Source organism: Chaetodon trifascialis, chromosome 8 (assembly GCF_039877785.1).
Source record: "Chaetodon trifascialis isolate fChaTrf1 chromosome 8, fChaTrf1.hap1, whole genome shotgun sequence".
Taxonomy (NCBI): Eukaryota; Metazoa; Chordata; class Actinopteri; order Chaetodontiformes; family Chaetodontidae; genus Chaetodon; species Chaetodon trifascialis.
The window spans coordinates 5,343,821-5,364,403 of record NC_092063.1 but is presented as its reverse complement, the minus strand read 5'-3'; the positions used below and the strand labels follow the sequence as shown (position 1 = coordinate 5,364,403).

The following is a 20,583-nucleotide window of genomic DNA, read 5'->3' as shown; positions in this document are numbered from 1 at the left end:
GAAGCTGCTCAAAGCCAAGAAATAGTCCAACGCCCAACACATAATATGAGAAATTGTTTTTACATTTTTTATTTGGATGGATTAAACAAGCATTGATATAACATGTATTAACAATTAGAGGTGCTGGAAGGCAGATTTTGTTACTGTTGCTACAGAACTAGCCTAGCTGTTTCCCCATTAGCCTTTGTGCTACGCTAAGCTAACCGACTCGCGATCCGACTCAAGCATCACCAACTAAAAAAGCACAAAAGTACCAAAACAACACTATAAAAATGCTAAAAGTGCTGCTTTTAAACTCCACTGGTTTCATCTGTACTGGTATTTATATTGTATTTTATAAGATTTTTATGTTATATTTTATGTAAAATATAAAAAAGAAACCATAGCTGTGGATGTAATGGAGTAAAAGTACAATATTTGCCTATAAATTAGGATAAAATAGAAATACTTGAGTAAAGTGCAAGTACCTCAAAATTGCATTTATATACAGTACTTGAGTAAAAATACTTAGCTGCTTCCTGCCACTGCAAGAAAAACATGTTTAAGGTAACAGTGAGGTCACGGGAGGCACCTCTGTTTTCATTCACGCCTCGGTTTCGTGTCTCTCTCCCTCTGGTTTTGAGGGGATGTCATTGTGGTTGTGGTCATCCCTGCTGTCTCTGAGCAGAGGCGTGTTTGAGTGGGGAATGTTTTCTTATGGGTCCCACAGGAAAACAGCCAGGAAGCATTACATGAGGCCCTAAACACGTCGTCAGGCCACGAGGCAGCGCCGAACACCTCCAGGAACTCCCTATGACCAGCAACTCCTCGCAGGCCTGCTCGGCCGCCGTGGTGGGCTGCTGGTGCTTTGGTTTTGATTCCTCTCCAGGCCTGGGACAGTCGCCATGAGTGACTCACACATATTGGCTCTTGGCTGACTTTGGCCTCTTTTCATGTTAAACTTTTTTCTTCAATGAATTTCCTCTTGTTTTTCCAGATACAGTCCATGGATGAAATAGCGGTGTTATTGTCTCAAAGTTTCCTGGACCTGTTCAAGGTCAGGAGCCAGTTGTTTAAGAGTAAGCAGGGGGACTTTATAAAGAGTTTGTGCGTGCACCGGGGTTGATTGCACTGATGCAAGTGAAATCCCCAAACAATACAAAGCCTGGTTTGTCAGTATTAGACAGGGATTGAAGAAACTTGTAGAGAGTGGAAGAGAAATGTCAGCTGTTGCAACCACAGCTGCCATTCAGCTGAAAATGGATAATAGCTTTACCCCAATGTGCTTATGTTTGGTCTCTTTTCAAATCACAGTAAATTCCCCTGTCTCATCAGCATGCAGAGGACAGTCACTGTCTGTTTTGGTGGTGGGTTCAGCCCGACAGACCGCTCTCATATGAAACTTTAGGGACCAGCTGATGAAACAGGGTGCTGTGTGATCGTTATTGCTTTATTAGTGTTAAAGATTAAACACAAAAAGAGATTTTTCTTTTTTTATCCAACTCTAAAACAAATTTAGCTCTAAATTATTAGACTTGCTGTGAAATACAAAGAAACGTGCTGTGAGATGTATTCTAGTAATCATTGGATCTAAAACCAAATGGAAAAAAAGAAGAAGAGGCAGCAGCAGCCGAGAAACCACAAAGTGACTAGACAGACGCACAAACTTCCTCCTTTCCCACTGCTGTTTTCAAAAATATAATGATCAGTTGCAGTAGTTTCAGCAATATGATATCACAACTTTCGTAGCGTCTCCTTTCGTAATCGTCATTCGCGTGTCACCTTCCCCCTCACAAAAAAAGAAAAAGGATCTCAATATGAAGTGTGTGTGTGTGGGTCTCCATCACCGCAGATGAGTCAGTTCTACCTTCTTGAATTGAGAGTCAGAGACTTTGAGGTGGATTGTGTGTGGGCGCAAGGTGGGAACATGTTGAACAGCATCAGATAAAGGCCCCTTTCTGTATAATATGTACCCACACAGTGTGTAACAGATATACTACTGAGCTTTATGGATACTCAGAGTCATCTCAGGCCACACTTGCATCAGTTTCATGTCGTTTTAACGTGGAAGAGGGAAGAGAATCCCTTTGTGTCGTTTCCAAATAAAAGCAAAATGTCATCCTCCTTCCAGAGAGTTTCAGCTAATTGGAGTCAGAATGTTTTTTGGGAACATGGTACAGTATCTCCAGGCTCCATCCTCCCTGTTTTCCTGGAGCGAGCTCTTGAAAAAAAAAAAAAAAAAAATCCCGGTGAGTCAACATCCTCTCTCCTCTTGGACAAACACCGCAGCTCACAGCATTCCTGAAGCCCAGGCGCTCCTGCTCCGCAGCCCGAGCTTTCAGGCGGCCATGCTGATTTCATTTGCTCTGGCATGGTGGGAGATGAGGACAATATGCTGTACTCTGCTGTACTGTTCAGCCAGTGTGGAACGCAGTGGTCGTATTTGTTCAGAGATCCCTGAAAAAAAAAAAAGACGTCAGAACAGGCTGATCCCCACCACTTCCTGTCTTTGCAGACAGGAAGAAGTTACTGTCGCCATTCTCTTTCATTCAACCCAAACGTGGATGTCTATAGGTCTGCATATTCCTCTAGACACCAGTGGTTACACAGATCGCTCGTTTTGGGGCTTCATTGTAGAGACACAAGTGGTCGGCTTTGACAAACAATCTAACTGAAATATTTAGCTGTTACAACTTCTGGGAAAAGCTTTCAAACTGCGGCCACACAGTGATTAAAGATATAACCCCATGACACTTCCTGCCATTGTATTTGAGGACTTTCTCTGTCTTTGTGTGCACACTCTGCTCTCACACTCACAGCTGTCAGACGTTTTATATAACAGCCATTCAGTCCTCGGCCCTCAGATGCATGCTGGCTCAAAATGAACAGGCTGCTCCGTCTCTTTTGATTTTGTTGTAATTGTTTCTTATATTACAGCATTTCATATTTCAGCTGGAATTTCTTTTTCTACTATGGAAAGTTATACGAATCTTTAATCCTTGTCAGCTAATGTGTTACGTGCAGTATTTACTCCTGAGGAAAATTCACTGGCTAGCTAGCCTTAATTAGCTTTATTTAGGCTAATGAAAATGACAGATTTTACAACTCCAGTTCCAAAAAAGTTGGGACGCAGCATAAACAGTAAATAAAAACAGAATGTCATCATCACCAAATTAACTGTGTGTGCCAACAACAGTTTTCCGAAGTGTTCCTGAGCCCATGTAGTAATATCCTTTAGACAATCGTGTTTTTCACAAAGTGGTGAAATGGGATTATTTTTGAGAAAGATCCTGAATATAGCTGAATATAGCATAGATTTTGCCTTTGACTAATGGGGGCATCTCTGGCTAGAGATGATGATCGTGTGTGTGCTGGGTGGGTCAGAGAGGGGAAGCGACAGAACATTGGCAGGTGGTTCCTTATCTGACGTTGTGTTCTCAAACATCATAAAACCATCATGAAAATGAGGAACCTGTTTGATTACTGAACTTTCAGGCTGGGGCCCGTCGTACACCATCTGTACTCACACCGTGTAGGCTCCATGTTTCACATCCTAAGGAAAAACATCTCGGATAACCCAGATCAGGAAAATAACCTGCAGATGATTAGGTTTAATCCAGATTTATTCCAGATCTGCTTCTGTAAGCGGGACAGGAAAGGCAGAGAGAAGCGGAGTTAAAGCCAAACACAGTCACATGTGTGCTGTATTAAGACTTAAGCTTATGATGCACCACTTCAGGATGTTTTTACTACCAACTAATGTATTAAAACAGTACCAAACAGTAAACAATTCATTCATTCACCCATGAATTTACACTGAGATTAACCACATGCAGCTGTTCTGTTTCCTGCGTCGGCATTAAAGCTAAATGGTCATGACTGTCTGACATATGAGCAGCAAGGGGGAATAAAAGCATATTCAGTGACATAGACTTTCACACCTGTCACTCACTTAAACAGGATGTAAGGATGTAGATGTGTGTGCGTGTGTGTGTGTGTGTGTGTGTGTGTGTGTGTGTGTGTGTGTGTGTGTGTGTGTGTGTGGGTGGGTGGGTGGGTTATGGGTTGGGTGGGGGAAGTCATCTAAGGTTGCTTTGTAACTAGAGATAGCCACATGGTGAGACGATGAACAGGAAGTGTTGCTACAGTAACTGAACATGGTGCTCGTTTATATCTGCGGACAGTCAGTGTTGCCTTTTCAAACGGCTTCACCTTCACTTGCCTGCTGCGTTACAGCCAAACATACCAAACACCGACTGCTGCAGCAGCTTCCCCTGATTAATTAAAACAGCTCGGCTTTATAATTAAAGATCTGCTCAGTAAACCCCATTTAATTGCTTCTCCCACTTATCCTTTAAAAGGCCTCTTGAGTCATTTAGCATAGCGCTTTCATTAGCATGGGAGACTCACAAAACACAAAACAAAGAGTCAAACTTCACGCAGCAGATGCTTAAATATCCTAACTTTTAGTCTCTAATTCGGGTGAGGCTGCAAATGCCATGTCCTACAATTCCCATGATGCAGCATCTGTCATTTTCTTTCATTTTTCATCTTTCTGTTTTTCAAACTCAATCCGAAGCAGAAGAGGGACGTTGTCAGCTGCTTCCAAGGTGCAAAGTCTGAGGGGGTCAGCAGCGACTGGCCTTCATCGGGTTATCATAGAGCGTAATTCTTTACACTACAAGGATTGCTGGAGTTTGAACCAATGTTGGAAATTTGAAGTCTCATGCATAATTCATGACAACCGTGGTGAGATTATTGCGGTTATTGTCTTTGAAAAGCACATAGAACTGTTTTCACAAGCTTTGTCGCACTCATCATGAGAAGTAAACTGATTTTCACATGTAAAAATTTGAGGGATGTCCCTTTAAAACCTTCATTTCTAGTACAGGAGTCCAACATATGACAGTTTATTTCAGTGCAGCCTCTCTCCAGGTTATTAGCCTCTTTCATTTATCATTCTGCCAGATTCTGTCAGCCTTCGTGTCCCTCAGCTGTCCTTTGATGCAAGCCAGAAAACCAAAAACTATTTTCCAACTGAGAGTCCAACTGATGCAATAACCTACTATATGTGGTTTTATTTTGCAAATGTATGCATGTGAGAGTAATTCTCTACGACATGAAACATCGAGGACTGAATCAGCAACGATTAAAGTTTAACTTTGTAACAAACCACCCTTTGCTGTTATTCATTCAGCGTTTCACACTGTGCTTCGTCAGGAGCGCGTGGGTGTTGTTTGACCAGATTTCACTGATCGTGCCTGGCAACGTTTGCAAACAGACCACACGACTGTCATCAGATTGTGATTTGTGAACGCTGCTTCACGTTGAATGGTTCACGGAAATACAGTATGTGACATCGCCGTCTTCCAGCTGAGGACTTCAAACCAGCACGAGAGCTCTGGACGGAGACGTTTCGTGTAAAATAAGCAAAAAACTTGTGGCCGCGTTGCTCTTAATGAGAAGCAGATTGAGAAAATATGTTTTCAGGCCCTGTGAGCTTTCATAATGTAAGCTGCTATTTTTATATCCAATGAATCTTAATAATCAAGCAATAATCATGTTGAAATGTGTGTTTGAAGTCTGTTAGACCCATGCAGCTACTGGAGGACATTTTATGGACTCTGTCTAGGGGTTAATAAAACACACAGCACTCCAGTCGCTAAATATGAAGCTCTGACTGTACAACTGAGCTGTCCATTAACAAGCTGTTGGGTGGAAATTATGAGCAGCGGCTTCAGGAAAGAGGCTATTAAAGCCACAACGAGACAATTTAACCTTTAAGGTATCAGCTCAGAGCGGCTGCTGGGAAACCAAACGCAGAAGCTTTATCTCAGATTATGAGCGGCGTTCTGCTCAGATACTGTAGCTGCTGAGGGTGACAGCTGCCGGTTCTGCTGTAAAGCTGATTCATCCAAGTCACGCTGGAAAGTTCTGCTTCCTGTTGTTGGACACATGTGCTAAACTCACCATTTTGTGGACATTTTACAAGTGAAGGATGGATTTTATTTGTAGCTTTTGACCCTGAACTCTTCTTTGATTCACACCTGTCCTCTCTCGAGGCAGGTGTCCAGTCTGGTGAGGCCTCTTTTGTTACCTGCCCTCTCTCTTAGTTAAACACGCACACAGACCGGCAAACATGGAGATAATCACATGCACATGAGGCTGGCTTTTTTTTAAACTGTGCAGTCAGTTATATTCTCTTATCTTTATGGTGGATTTCCGGCACATTTGAAACCCACATCCTTTGCCTTCACAGGCTCACACTCCTATCTATCTATCAGACACAGCAGACACAACTCCAAAATGCCACACAGGCCACCCACGCCTTACGACACCAAAGCTTCCCTTATGAGCGATATTTCAGCTTCAAACAGGTTTACCTCTTGCATGAGACTAAAATTTGTGGTTTCGCCTGGTGTCTTTTTTGTGTCTGTAAAAATGCTGCAAGCGCTGAGCACAAACATGCAACCGCTTCCTTATATTTAACCGGCAGGAACATCTGCAGCGATCCATTAATTTGACTGGAGGCACTAACGGCCCGTCAGAGGCTATGACGCACGCCATGCTTGAGAAATAGTACTCTGGTCTGAGCTGTTTCACCACAGAGGCTCAGTTTAGTCCTGCAGGCCATGCTTCCTCTTCTCAAAGCTCATTGCTCATCACTGACAGGCGGTCACAGGACTGGACAAATAGGTAATATGTTCTGGTGACTTCAAATACACTCACTTCTTCACTTCTGCTCCTGTTTACTTGTAACACGAGTCCTTGGCTTCTAAGTCTTGCTCCCAGTGGACACAAATGTTTTCGCTGCTGTGTCGGTTTGTTCGCTGACGTACAAAACTTTTGAATCCAAAATTGTGGACTGAAGGGACACATGGGTTCCCGAACGGGCCGACCAGGTCGAGGGGCCGCTCAGCTAAAACTTTTTTTTTGTGACATTTCTTGTTGCAGAATCAAATAGTTCAGCAACAACAAAAGCTCACTTCATAACTCCACACCCCCTTCATCCCCAAATGGCAAGTGACTGACTCAAGTGACCTCACTTGAGGCAATTTATCCGATTTCAAGACTTCCCTCTGGAGCCTCAAAAGGCTCCTTTTCAACCTTTTTTATACATGCAGTTGTACTCCCCACACTTTGATGTGTCCAATGCAGTGCAATCCAACATTTATTTTTACAATATTTGTTTGTTTTTCCCTTCCTGATGCAGCTGCATGGTACATGCAATAGGCCACATGCTGCTGCAGCTACATACAAGACTGGGGGGGGCATCTATCTCGTTGGAGTCATACTGGATGAGAGGTTCCATCAGACTGCAGTGCAAGTTCAGGAAAAAACTGTAAAGATAAATATCCAAGTTATTTTTCAGTGTGAGGTTGGAAAATTGTGTTGGAGAATCATGTTCTGGTCTGGAGAGTCATGCCAAGTGTGGGTTTGTCTAACAAGGGAGATTATTATAGTAGACGTGATGTGACCTGATGTGAATGAAAGGCAAAGATACGAAACAGTAAACAAACTGCCTAAAACACTCTGCTCATTTTATTTTCCTTTTCCTTAATCGTCGAGAGCTGCAATCATTGGTTGATGAATCGCCGATGGACAGAAAATGAATCAAGGAAACGCAGTGGTTTTACATTAATGCCAACTGAATATTTTCAGGTTTTGGACATTTAATGATTTGATGGCTCAAATCTGATGTTCTATAGACAAAATTAGTCATCTGAAAACAATAGGCAGATTAATCCGTAATAAAGAGCTTTTATTTGTAGCAGGATTTAGTTTTTAGATGCCAGGATGTCACTTTGACTGTACGACGAGTTCAGAGAACACGACTCCTTCTGGATGATGTGTTTGAGTCCGGCTTTTGGTTTCCAACCTTTCTTTCTCGTGCTCACAAAGTCAAATTTAAGAAGTGAATTCTATGTAAAGTAGTGGAAGCCGCCTGCCTACAGTTCATGCTCAAACATACTGCAGCACAGACAAAATTCACCACACAGTCTTTGAATCAACAGTGGTGTTTTAGCTGCAGGAGGACCTCCAAACATTTGCAACTGTTATTATTGACAAGCCACCACCCTATACTAACCTCCCACTGGGTTAATTACTGAGTGCCAACTGTGCCCTCCTTGTTTGGGCCCTCTGTCTCTGTTAAATGGCCCTTTCAGACATTGTTTTTAGCGTACCGTCATCTTGAATCATTATCCTCTCGTTATGCATTCAGGCATTTCGCTCTACACCCATGTTTTAAGCACCGACAAGCTTGCATAACAATCCCTTATGTCAGCGTCCTTTCCAAACCCCCCCTAAGACAGCCAGGGGAGGGCATGAAGAGGGCTCGGCTCTTACACATGGCCACATACCATCGCTCACCATCATCGACACATCGACGCATCTGTGAATGAGCGGCAGGGGACAAAAGGGATCAACGGAGGGAGAGAGTGACCACCATGACCTCATGGGTCAGCTGGGATCCAGGAATGAAAAGACTCCAAGCAACCCCCGCCCAGACACACACACACCCAATGAGCTCTTGGACAACTGAAGCCGCCATGGGAATATGGGAGCGTGGAAGAAGAGGAATCGGCATTCGCCTGCAGGAGAAAGAAAGCGGTTGTGTTTGGAATTTTGGGTCATGCCTTTCTCTGCACATTCCTCTCCATTCTCAACAATAAACTGTGTCATAGCCGATACAACAGCCTCCATTCTGGATACCTTGCACAAAAAAGCCTTAAAACCACACACTGACCTCCTAAACTCGTGTGATAACTCCAACCGTGGCAGAGTTGTAAAGCTATAAAGCCTCGCTATATTTATGAACTATATTTACAAGTATCACATGGAGCAGGACGTATCTCCACTGGGGAAATTACAAACAGATTGTGTGTACACTCGAGGTCTGAGCACTAATTGAAGTTTGGCAGCTGCATTTCCCACAAACAGTTGTGGCTCGTGGAACAAAATAGCTTTCTTTGCAAGTTCGGCACAAAATAATGAGCGTATAATCTGAAAATGCCACATTTTTATTTTTAGGAGCTGTGACTTAGGCGGAAAAAATAAAACAGGATCAATCTGAATCATCTAAAGTATCTATCAAACTTACAAAATGTTGTGTTGGACAGTCGCAATCATAACGGGTCATTTATTCAGCTGTCAAAAAGTAAAGTGAGTGCATGCAGTAAAAACGGGGAAATCCTTCATTCTGTACATAAACCGGACACGTTCAAATAAATAAATAACTTAAAAAAACAAAACAACTGGAAAGAAAAGTTCTGTACAGCTGTGCCACTGTGAGGGCTACAGAGCGCAGCCAAATGTTCATTGGTCCACCCTTTCACGCAGGGAGGGGTGCAGCTGCAGAGCCGTTACTTTGGTCTCCGTCTCTTCACTCTTTGGGGCTGCTTGCACTTTTTTCTTTGGCAGTTCGGCTCGACGGCCGCTGGTGCTTTAAGAGTTTGGGTCTGTTCTCTGAAGTTTTGGCAAACACCTCCTCACAGTTTGCTCTCCTCCTCCTCCAGCGGGCGGTTCAAGCCCGGGATGAACTTGAGGAGGCGCCTGCGGAAGCTCTTCTGTTTGGGCTTCCTCTGCAGCGAGTTGAATCCTGCCTGCTTCTCCCCCGAGGCGGACGACGACGACGAGGATCCCCTCATGTAGCTGCGCGTGCTGGCGCTGCGGGTCAGCTGCGTCTTGGCCGTCGTGAAGAGCTCGCTGGCCGGTCGCAGGCGCTGCTGCCTCTGCTGCTCTTTCTTTTTGTCCATGCCGGTGTTGTCTGAGTCTGCGCTGCCGTCCACCTGGTACAGGCAGGTCTGGTAGAGGGGGTCGTCCTCGGTGGCCGTGCTCAGGAAGCTGGCGCTGCTGCTGGTGCTGCCGGTGCAGCGGAGCGCCCTCTGAGCGGCGGGGCTGGGAGTGCCGAGGCTGCCGTAGACGCCTGCTGACTCCAGGGACTCGTACACTGCGGCGTCGCTCATTACTATGCCTACAGGAAAGAGCGGCGGAGTGAGGATAGTGGTCCACAAGCATCTCTGTGTCTAAGCACACAGGCGTGCAGGAGACCATTCAAACTGGGATGACTACTTCTTACTTTTTTGTTTGTATGACTGTTTTATCTGCTATGAATCACATATGTACAGGAATGATGCATGCTCTGATGAAGGTCTGATGCTTCCTGCATGACCAACGAGTGTGTGCGAGCTTGTAAAAGCTGCAGAAATAAAGCAAACTGCACTAAGGAGAAAATTCCAGATGACCTACCGTGAACAAGCCTCTGCTCCTGCACCATCAGCGACCGATATTCATCCCACTTCTCATGAAGAGTTTGCTACAGAGGAAGACGGAGATGATGTTAAACGACTGTGAGGGCAAAACCACAACACACAGGCTGCAGAGAGACTCTTGAAAGGGGATCTTGAACTTGTTAACAAATTAAAACTTTTCAAAGAAACAAATAAGACTGAAGTAAAAGTACCTGCGCTGACTCTGCAGGTCAGCGGCCAGTAAATGCTAAATAACTTAATGTATGAAGGGGGAATTCTGAATGCGCTGACAAATAACAGGAGCTACAGGCCAAAACTAACAGGAAGATGACGTATCAGAGGGCATTCCCAAATACCACGAACTGGCAGGAAACTTAATATGAATATGACTGTGCCAGTAGTGTTTTCTTGTCTATAGTCTCCACAACAATGTCGCCTTTCACGTCAAATGTAGCGCGCTGAGCAGCCACGCTAATCTTTAAAAACGCTGGATTAGTATCTCAGAAAGCGGCTGCGTCGCAGCTCTCGCACACTCGTGGATTAGAGCGGGACAGCTGCTGTGATCCTGGGGGGACAGCGTGCTCGCTCGAGCCCCTCCACAGGCAGCTTTTTAACAGCCAAGTCAAGAATGTGTGCAGCGATCAGCGAGCCTGCTGGAGAAACTGCTGAGGCAACAGGTGCTGCTGCTGGGGAGACAGGTGTGGAGGGGGGGGGGGTCTATATCTAGCATGCAACGTAATGTGTGTGTGTGTGTGTGTCAGGCTGGGTTTGGGGGGGGGGGGGGCACACACAATCAGGCTGACTCACTGCTGACAAACAGTGAAAAACTGCCGCAGCGACGCTCAAAGACCAGCTCACCTTCAGATACTGCAGCCGCGCCTCCAGCTCCGCTTTTCGGATTGAGTCGCTGTAAACCGTCTCCAGCCTTGAAGTGCAAAAACCGGAAGGCAACAGAATTAATAAGCGTAACAGGAAGCGCTTATAAAGACTACAAGGGCTAAAAGCAGCGATTTTAAAAACAAGTTGGACCATATGAAAGGCTGCTTTCAGAAGACGGTGGTCTGGTGTCAAACGGTTTACGAGAGAGGGGGACGGCTCAGGAAGGCGCACTTTCCACTCAAGATAAAACCCTTTGAATTACACGAGTGGGCGACCAACTTATAGGGCTTGTTTTCACTTCAACGCTTTACACAGACTGGATTTGTACGTCTAATTCGGTGATGTCAGTCCATAAACTGGCACTCTGATGCGGTTCACCTCACTTCTCTAGCAGCAGCTCTGGGAGCTCGCAGGCCGGGCCTGCTAATTGTCCTTTTAATCTTTTACAAGCAAACAAGGAAGAGAGTTCAGACGTCAAGTCCTGACAGCGATGTTCAAGATGCTTCAGCTGCAGATCTCTTTTACCTCAACAAGACTGATTATCTTAAAACCGGTATGCTTCATCAGAAGTGCTTGTCAGGTGGTTAAACAGCTTCTGAACCCCCTCCCCCGACACCTCTCTGATGTCTGGTGGGGGGAGAGTCTGATCCTGTCTGCTCAGCTTGAACTTCTCTCTCTGGAGCTCTTTCTTTCAGTCTTGACACAGCTTTTTCTGTCTCTTTGCATGTGAGCAACAACAGAAAAATGATGTGAATTTTTGATTTAAAATAAAGAAAAGCAACATCTTTGCTGAGTGGATGAGTTACATCAGTGATTCTCAAACTGTTTCTGTTCTTCCCGCCTTTGGAAGCTGAAGTAATTCCTCTCGGTGTGAACTGTAAAGCGAGCTGACGCGATCTCTCTGCTGTTTCCTGTGACTGAGGCTACGCTCACACTCAGGGAAAATGCATGTTGTCATGCGGTTTGGCCTCTTGTTTACACACAAACAGAGTTTTTTCACAGAAAACAATCATTTTTAAAAACTCTGGCCAAAGTGGAGATTTTTGAAAACGCTGGTTATTTGTCGGCGTGTAAACTGGGTTAAACAGCGTTTTAGGCTCCGAAACATCACAACATGCAACTGAATACTTAAGGTCATGTGAGTGACCTTGTTTACACTCGCGCCCATAGGATTGGCATAGTTATGATGGCGCTCGACGGCGGATTTAACCAGGTTCATGTAAAAGACAACGTTTTTGAAAACGATGTTATTTCTGAAAACGGAGGGGCCAAAATATCCGTTTTCCAAAATACCCTGCTACATGTAAACTTAGGCTGAGCGTACCTGATCGTGTTCCCGCAGGCCCTGATGAGCTGAACGATCTCCTTGTGCCGAAATCCCTCCACGGTGGCCTCGTTCACGCTCGCGATGGTATCCCCTGCACACACACACAAACAAACAACATGTGTGTTAACCAGCCGCCACCGGGTCAGGGCGCACTTCAATCCACTGTGGCTTCAATTACTGCAAGCTGCTGGCAGCCGAGGCTCGTTTGATTCTGGATGAAACCGCCGTACATGTGCTACACAAATGTGGAGCGGCGTGCGTGTGCAGCCTCGTCACTGAGCTGCACCGCTCGACACGTTAAGGCCACGTATGTGGATTTGAGAACTGCAGTTCTACTTGAGCCTCTGCAGCTATTGGACGAGGTGTGGACTCTCCTGCGTGACAGCGGCTTTTGGTGAGGCTTCGGGACAAAGTGTGCTTTCCCCTTTCAAAAACCACCGCCTAATGAATTCATGCGATGAAGTCACTGTGTTTGCAGCGAGACGCCGGGAACAATAGCGAGCATGTGAGGAATGTAGGAAGTGAAACTGAAGTGACATGAAGGAGGGTGGCGGCGGCAGCAGCGGAGAAACAACTTTCTTCTGATTTTCTGACACAGTGACGGAGACGTAACGCTGAGAGCAGCCTGTGACTAAGAGGTCACGAGGCTGAAGACCACAGACAGTGTCAGAAAAGAGCTGCAGTGCTCTTTAGCACTCCTTCTTCTCATGTCACAAATATTTTCTTCACCTCACTGATAAAAACACGACTGCACACGCTGGTTTATTCCCACACACTTCCTATTTTTCAGGGATCTCTTTTAAAAAAACACCCAAAATGAATCAAACCGTGTTTGCCAAATAAAAATAACACTTCCTTCCAAATCGGAGAGGTCGTCTTTGCTTTACTCTATCTGGCACACTGTCGAGAGGAGCTGGCAAATGCGTGTTGGCTGAAACAGCCGCTCACTTAGTTGTTTGTTGACTGGAAAATGAGTAGGCGCACAGTCATGTTTGTACTTCTCTAAACAGCCGGCTGAAACGCACGAGTGCTTTTGTTGACGTACGGTTTGTGCGTGTCAGCTGGCGAACACAAAAGAAAACCAGCTGAACCAAAACCTCCCGACGTGCTCGCTTCCCCTATTACAAATGTTTTCCAGGTTATTTCAGGCGTCCGTGCGGCTCAAACAAAAACACAAAGACAAACTCACCAACTTTAAGTCCCGCCTGCTGAGCCGGGCTGTCGTCGTGCACCTTGCACACAAACGTGCACATCTCCACCGAGTTCTGGTCCTGATGGTGCAGCCCGTAGGTCTGAAAGAGACAGAAGGATCGCGCTGAGACACGGGGACAGACTTATCACTGCCTCCTTACTCTTCACTTACAGGAATCGTCTTTCACAATGAAATTGATGTCAGCAGTTTTGAAATCGCGAAGCCGGACGATGCAACGCCGATAACCACTGAATGACAGGCTGAGGAAGCCGTGACGAAGACGTACGAGAGCAGATCGAATCAGTGACAAACATCAGACGTGGCGCAAACACGCAAAGTGAGAACTTTGTTTCTCTTGTCTGATTAAACAGAAACTGCTGCTAAACTCTTCCACCATCAAACATTAAAGGATACAGGCCTGAAAATATGCTCCAAAGTTGCATAAATGACTTTAAAGCTCATCTGATAATAATCTGAGACTTTCAAACTTACTGTCTTCTTAGTTTAGAACTCTCTCTTTATGCCGCCGCCCCTCTGCTTCACTGTTCATGGAGGCCTAAAGAGTGAATTTCAAACCAAAAAAACAGCAACTCTGGACGATCCCCTCCTGATTTGTTGACTGCAGAAGCCTCCTATTATCTTTAACTGGATGCTGGAATGTATTTTTGCACAGAAAAGAGGATTGTGGATTTTGTCCCCCATCAATTACAGTTAAATCGCTTCAGGAGGAGATCTGTCTGCGGCCTGTATGGACAGACCTTCAATAGATGATCCACTTTATAAACCTGCTGCTCCCACAGAACGCAGCTAGAAGCTAACAAGAAATCACCATCTCTTCATTATGTGTCTAATATTTTGTTGTCTTGGAAACAGTTTTTGTAACTTCCACATGCATTTGCATGCATCTTCCTTGTTTCAGTCACCGCAGTCTCTGCAGGAGGTCACTGCAGCCGGCGGAGAGACTTCCTCTTGTTACACAACTATCAGTCAGGCGTCACGCTGCTGCTGAGGGAGCCTGAAACTCAGGGACTTTCTCAACAAACAGGTCGAGACACTCACCGCGCTGTCTCGTACTACTCAAGCTTTCTTTCTCTTACAGTCAAGCGTTCTCATTAAAACATGGATCCAACTTGGACGGGTGTCTCACCCGGAAACCCACAGCGATTGAGACGTGCCCGTCTGTGTTTGCTGCTGGCGCAGTGTGAGCTTCCTTCTCAGCAGCCTGAGAGATAAACACACAGCCATGCAAATATGTTCCTAATGCAAATATCACATTTACATGCTGGATCCTCGGCTCCACATCTGTATTAACACAGCAGGCATCGAGGGAGGAAAAGCAGCAGCAAGCACAAGGCTCCCAGACTCATCTCTCTCTGCGCTGACCGTCAACCTGACCCTCATGATCTCACTTCCTTCTGGCCACAGGCAGGCAGGAAGGGCGGAACCTCCATCGAAACCCTAAATAGAACAATATGTGTTTTCCTGAATGCAGCACGCCGCTTCCACACACATAAACTGACCAGCAGAGTGTTAGAAAATCCACATCGGCGTAAAAGAAACACTCAACATGTAACCAACAAGTGTGAGCAACAGAGGCGACATTGTGAGGCAACGCTGCGGGGCACGGCGGCGCAGATCAGAGCGATACGGAGGTCAAATGCGGGAAGCGTCTGCCTGCTGGACGGCCGAGGGCGAAGCAGGTATTACATGGAAGCGTGTGAGCAAACCACACGGCTTAAAATACTCGCTGGGACAGAAAAAAGCCATCTCCTCTGCTCCCGAGTCATGAGATGAACATCGAGTTATTTGACTGATGCGTGACCTTTCGCCCCCGCCGGCGCAGGCGAACGCTGGGATTAAGAGATTTGCGGGATAAGATGTACACGCTTCAGTCACTCAAGTATCATCATCTGCTGACCGGGGACGCGGCCGATCGGGGGAAATCCCGTTAAATGGAGCTCCAGAGGTTAAGACATATACCGCCGTTAATCCTCTTACCTGGATCTCGAAACCAAACGCCTCCTCGTCGTTCTTCTCCAGGACCACCACCTTTCTGGAAGAAAGAAAGAGATTCTGTCATTTTTATTCTGAAACAGATCAAAGTGGTCTCACTCTGATAAGCGTCGACTTTGATAATCGGTTCGTTTTAGTCATTTTCCAAGCAGAAACGACAAACTGTTTATGGCTGCGGGCTCTCAAATGTGAGACATGGCTGCTTTTCTTCCATTAAAAGCAGCGCTTGAATTGTAGAACTGCACTGGTGCGTGGTTATCTTGTGATACAGCAGTAAAAAAATCAGCAGGAGAAAAGGCACAAAAGGCACGCGATCAATTATCAAAGAGCTGAAACAATTAGTCAATTAATCAGCAACCACTGGGATAAAAGACGTGTTTAAGTCGTTTTTCCAGCAAAAAATGATGAATTTTTCAGGCATGTCCTCAAAGGATGTGAGGATCTTCTGCTTTTCTGTTTTATATCATTGTAAATTTAAATGTTTTGGACACCTGAAGAGGTCACACTGGGCTCTTGGATATAACTGTGATGGACATTTCTCACTGTTCTCTGATGCTTTATAGACCAAATAATTCATCAAATAATTAAGAAAACAATCGCCGGATCATTTGATAGTGAATATAATGGTTAGAGCCCGGCTTTCAGGGTTATCTACACAGGAATCGGATGTGTTTGTGTATGAAATCACCTTGAAAAACAATGAAAACTGCACAATGTAAGAAGAAGAAGATCAAAATCGCTGCAGCAGAACCGGAAAAGCAACGTTTTCCCATATGCCTTCAGACTGTTTAAGTCCTATAAACACACTTCAATGGGAGTTCCCATTTAAAGCACATAAATATGTGATTGAACAGCCTCCCTTCAGCCTCTTGGTTAATGTCACACACAGATGCACAGGAGGAGGAGGTCAGCTACATGTTCATGTCCATCCCTGGATTCCTCTCCTCCATGCGTGTCCTTATCTAAACTGCGTAACCAAATGTCTTCACAGGACTTCTTCTGTGCCCGGCAGCATCTGAACGTCACAGCTGAGCGTCCAGCACGAGGGTCTGGGGGACGTCACAGCAGGGTCTCTCATGCAGGGGCAGCCATGAAAATTCATGACGACCCTCAAGAATATCATGCATAACAATGGCGGCCATCGTTACAGAGCTCAGTCTGAATGAGGGCCTTTCCCGGCTCGGCACCTGTGGTGATTTTCGCCCTGAACAGATCAAGCAGTGTGTGTGTGTGTGGGGGGGGATTGTACCTTTGTGGCTCTGGAGACTGTGTTAGGGGTTTCCACTTCTGCAGCCCACCGCCCTGTGAGGAGAAAGGAAACAGAGATGTGAAGCGTGTCAGACACCTACGCCAGCTTAACGCAAGATTACTCATCAGGGTTTCTCCCCAGCATTTCCTGGACACATCTACTGCACACATGAGCGTCGACTGGTCTGGCGAGTCCTGAAGCCGCACGCGCGTGCCGTGTTTATGTTTTAAAGCCACTGAGCCAATATGCCCGTATGAAAACATCAGCTCTGAAACCAGAAATGCTTGTCTGGCTGCTCTCTGTTTACTTCAAGCGGTCACAACATGAGAGGGAGACGTCAGAGCGCCTAAATTTAGCCTTCGTTTCACACAGAAATCAGCTGCCTTCAGGCACTCGGCCACTTGACCTGTCTGAAATTTAAGATCATTTCAAACAGTTTGTACAAATTCCAGCCTGTGACAGAAACAAATAAGACACAGCGGTGAGCACCGGGCTGGAAAAGCTGCCACAATACGTGCATTGAGTGAGAAGCCCAGTCACCAGCAGGTCAGCGCCGGCCCTACCTGGCTGTGTAAATAAGGAAGGCATCCGTCCAGAAGGCTCCATTAAATCACTTACAATCAACCCTCGTCTGTTCCAACTCAATCACGTTCAAATGCCGCAGCCGTGAAAGGCCGCTTTGTGCTGCAGCCTCTCTGCGTAGTAAAATGTTGCTTTCTTTATGTCCCAACACTTACAGAATTGTCCCGCCCGCGTCTCAATGAGTGCATTTATTCCCACAGAGACGACGGAGGCGGCTGCAGCAGGATCCTGTGCGTGCACAATGCTCTGTTGTAGGCCTTCACTGCAGCGCCTGCATGCTTGTGTGTACTGTATGTAGGCTGCCTTTACAGCACGCTGCTGCACATGTCTGACGCCAGCCAACTGGGATGGAACTCCAAAGGAAGTTACAGAATTGAATCAAATGAGCTTCAAATGAAACTTTCAGGCAGTATTATGTAACATCTGGAGTCGTTCCAGAGGAGGGGTCCTGTTCCTCAAATATTCGATGAACCACTCCAGACAAACACGTTGTTATCGGACTCAAACGTCTGACACGTTCACCTTGTCTTCAGCGCGCTCTTATTTTGAAATAAAGGCCACATGGAGAGAGTGGGACCAATGATGGTCAGGCTGAGTCAACACTGTCAATCTGATTTAAATGTTTTACACACGACTCATAAAAAGACCCCAGTTTGAACCTGATACGTCGTTTCAATCGAGTACTTATGATCTGTCATATGTCGAGCTGCAACAATGAATCCATTCATCAATTATTTTTCCAGACAAGTCAAAAATGGCTGATTCCAGGTTCTGAAATGTGGATATTTTCTGGTTTCTTCACTCCTCTGAAGAAACTGAACATCTATGCGTTGTGGGACAAAAGGGGACATGTGAGGACATCGTCTCAGGCTTTGGGAAACACAGATCAATGTTTTTTTTTTCACAAATCTTCTGACATTTTATAGATAAAACAACTAATCGATTAAACCAGAGAATGAACAGATCAATCAACAGTGACCAGAACTGTTAGCTGCAGCTTTAATCATGTGGTCAAAGCCTTTTGACATCAGTCTTTCAAGAACTCACACATTTTAGTCAACCCAATGTCTCTTTGCTCATACTTATTTTACTTTTTTGAGTCCACAGGAGCCACTTCATTGTGACAATTCTGATAATTACACCAGGGGCTTGAAATGAATCTCAATTACCTAAATGTCAACAGCCTTTAAAATCATCATTATGTCAACACTTTCCATCATGGCTGTGAAGAAAGGAGTCATTTGTATCTGAAAATGAGCTTTTTGACTGTGTTTGACACGAGCTGAGAGGTCCACACATGAAGCTCTGTACAGGACCTGGTCTTAAAGACACAACAGAGATCAGATTCAGTGTTTGGGTGGTCCTCACTTGTCCCTGGATGGGCTTCTGTCAGCTGGCAGGGACACAACAGCCTCCAGCAGAGCTTCCCAAACACCATCAGATGGATAAACTCCCAAAATGTACACGATAAAATGCCATAAAATGTGCACATTAATGTGAGGTGATGCAAACTTGATGGCTTGTCTGGTCGTAATTAACAAATGGTTTGCTCCTGTGGCAGGTGAGGAACCCCTGAAACTCAACAAAAAGGGTCCATGTTGCCGAAAAAGCACAGAAGAGGGGCTGTACATGAGTTCATGCTGAATAAGTCTGCCCCGAGTGTGGAAAAACTTCATATTCAGCAAATCAAACTGAACATCTGACACTTAAAAAGTTATAACAACACAAAAGTGCGCAGTTTCTACCTGATGTTTGTGAGGATTGACGGAAAATCCTATAACTTCAGAGTCAGTGAATGAGGACAAAACACAGAAATGAGGTTTCCCACTCACTTCACACACTGATCACAGTAAGTGTTCTTACCTTTCTGAAGTTTCTGGGCAGCGTCCCGCCAGAATAAGCCAAAGTCCTGTAGTTGTAAACCTCCGAGGAGTTGCTCGGTACGTCCATAGTCCCGCAGCTGTCTGACTTGGACGAGGGGAAATAAATGTCGTTGTCTTGGGATGCGGGTCCAGCCTCTGGCCCGCTGGAGTTCACCTTCTTCAGCCTCCTGAACGTCATGCCGGCTCGCTGGGAGGAGAGAGAAACTCGGCTGCGCGCTTGTCCCGTGAAAGCAGCAGAGAAAGATGCTGACCGAGCTGTGAGCTCCAGCGTGGAGGCGACTACAGTGTCACTCCAGCGCGTCCCTCCTGAGCAGGCTGCGGGGGCGGGGACTTTGTTGTGAAGGACACGAATGAGTGCCAATAGAGACGTTGACGTGCATCCTTAATGCTGCCTTTAAGTACACCGCGGACTTTTACGTGTTACGTAGATGAAGTGTTTTTGTTTCAGGGCAGCAAATTAAAAAAGAAATCGTGGTTTTATTTTAGCAACTGTTTGTATAGTTGATTAAGTTTTCGTTTAGTTTTTTTTCCCCAAACAAAAGATGGCAAACATTCCCTGGTGTCAGCCTCTAAAATGTGAGGATTTTCTGCTTTTCTCTGTTTTATTTCTTTTATGCCTGGATATTTTGACAGTTCATTGAGACAAAACAAACCATTATAAGATCTAACTTTGGTATTTAAGAAAGGGCTTTATCATTATTTTCTGCCATTCTACAAACCAAATGATGAGTCTGTTAATTGACACAAATAATAAATAATAATAAATAATAAATAATGATCAGTTGCCGGACTAAACTGAAAGGCAAGAACCCTAACCCCTTTATTTGTGTAGCACCTTCTAGGAATACCAGCTCAAGTGCTTTACAAGGAAGAAATCACATGCACCAAGTGAGTGCTTTATGTAAAAAAGACAAAGATGGAGAATAAAAACCACTTGGTAATAAAAACAAGGATGAAAATAAAAATAAAGACAATACACACTGGTTGTGAATACGCATCACTCATTCCTTCCTTTAGAAGTCCAGGTGACTTTATTGACCTAAAACATTTTTTTGTCAAAGCTCTTGAACCAAAATTGGATTTCAGTTTTGATTTATTCTCAGTAGTGGTGGTTTTACATAAATGCGTGACGTACAGTACGCTGTACAGCTCTGTAAATGCAGCACATTGTTAAAGTCCCCCTGCAGTCAAAAGTGAGTTTTGCTTCTTGTCACTGCTCTTGGCTG

General features: G+C 45.2%; 1 protein-coding gene across 1 annotated transcript; it reads right to left on the bottom strand.

Moving 5' to 3' along the window:
- Window positions 1-8,987: 8,987 nt before the first annotated feature.
- Window positions 8,988-19,641, bottom strand: tamalin (trafficking regulator and scaffold protein tamalin). The gene is made up of 8 exons (XM_070967565.1): window positions 19,338-19,641; window positions 16,893-16,945; window positions 15,629-15,683; window positions 13,628-13,730; window positions 12,436-12,529; window positions 11,091-11,157; window positions 10,231-10,297; window positions 8,988-9,955 (listed from the first exon to the last, which is right to left on the bottom strand). The coding sequence occupies exons 1-8, from the start codon at window positions 19,533-19,535 to the stop codon at window positions 9,471-9,473; spliced, it is 1,122 nt and encodes a 373-aa protein (XP_070823666.1). The 5' UTR covers window positions 19,536-19,641; the 3' UTR covers window positions 8,988-9,470.
- Window positions 19,642-20,583: the final 942 nt, after the last annotated feature.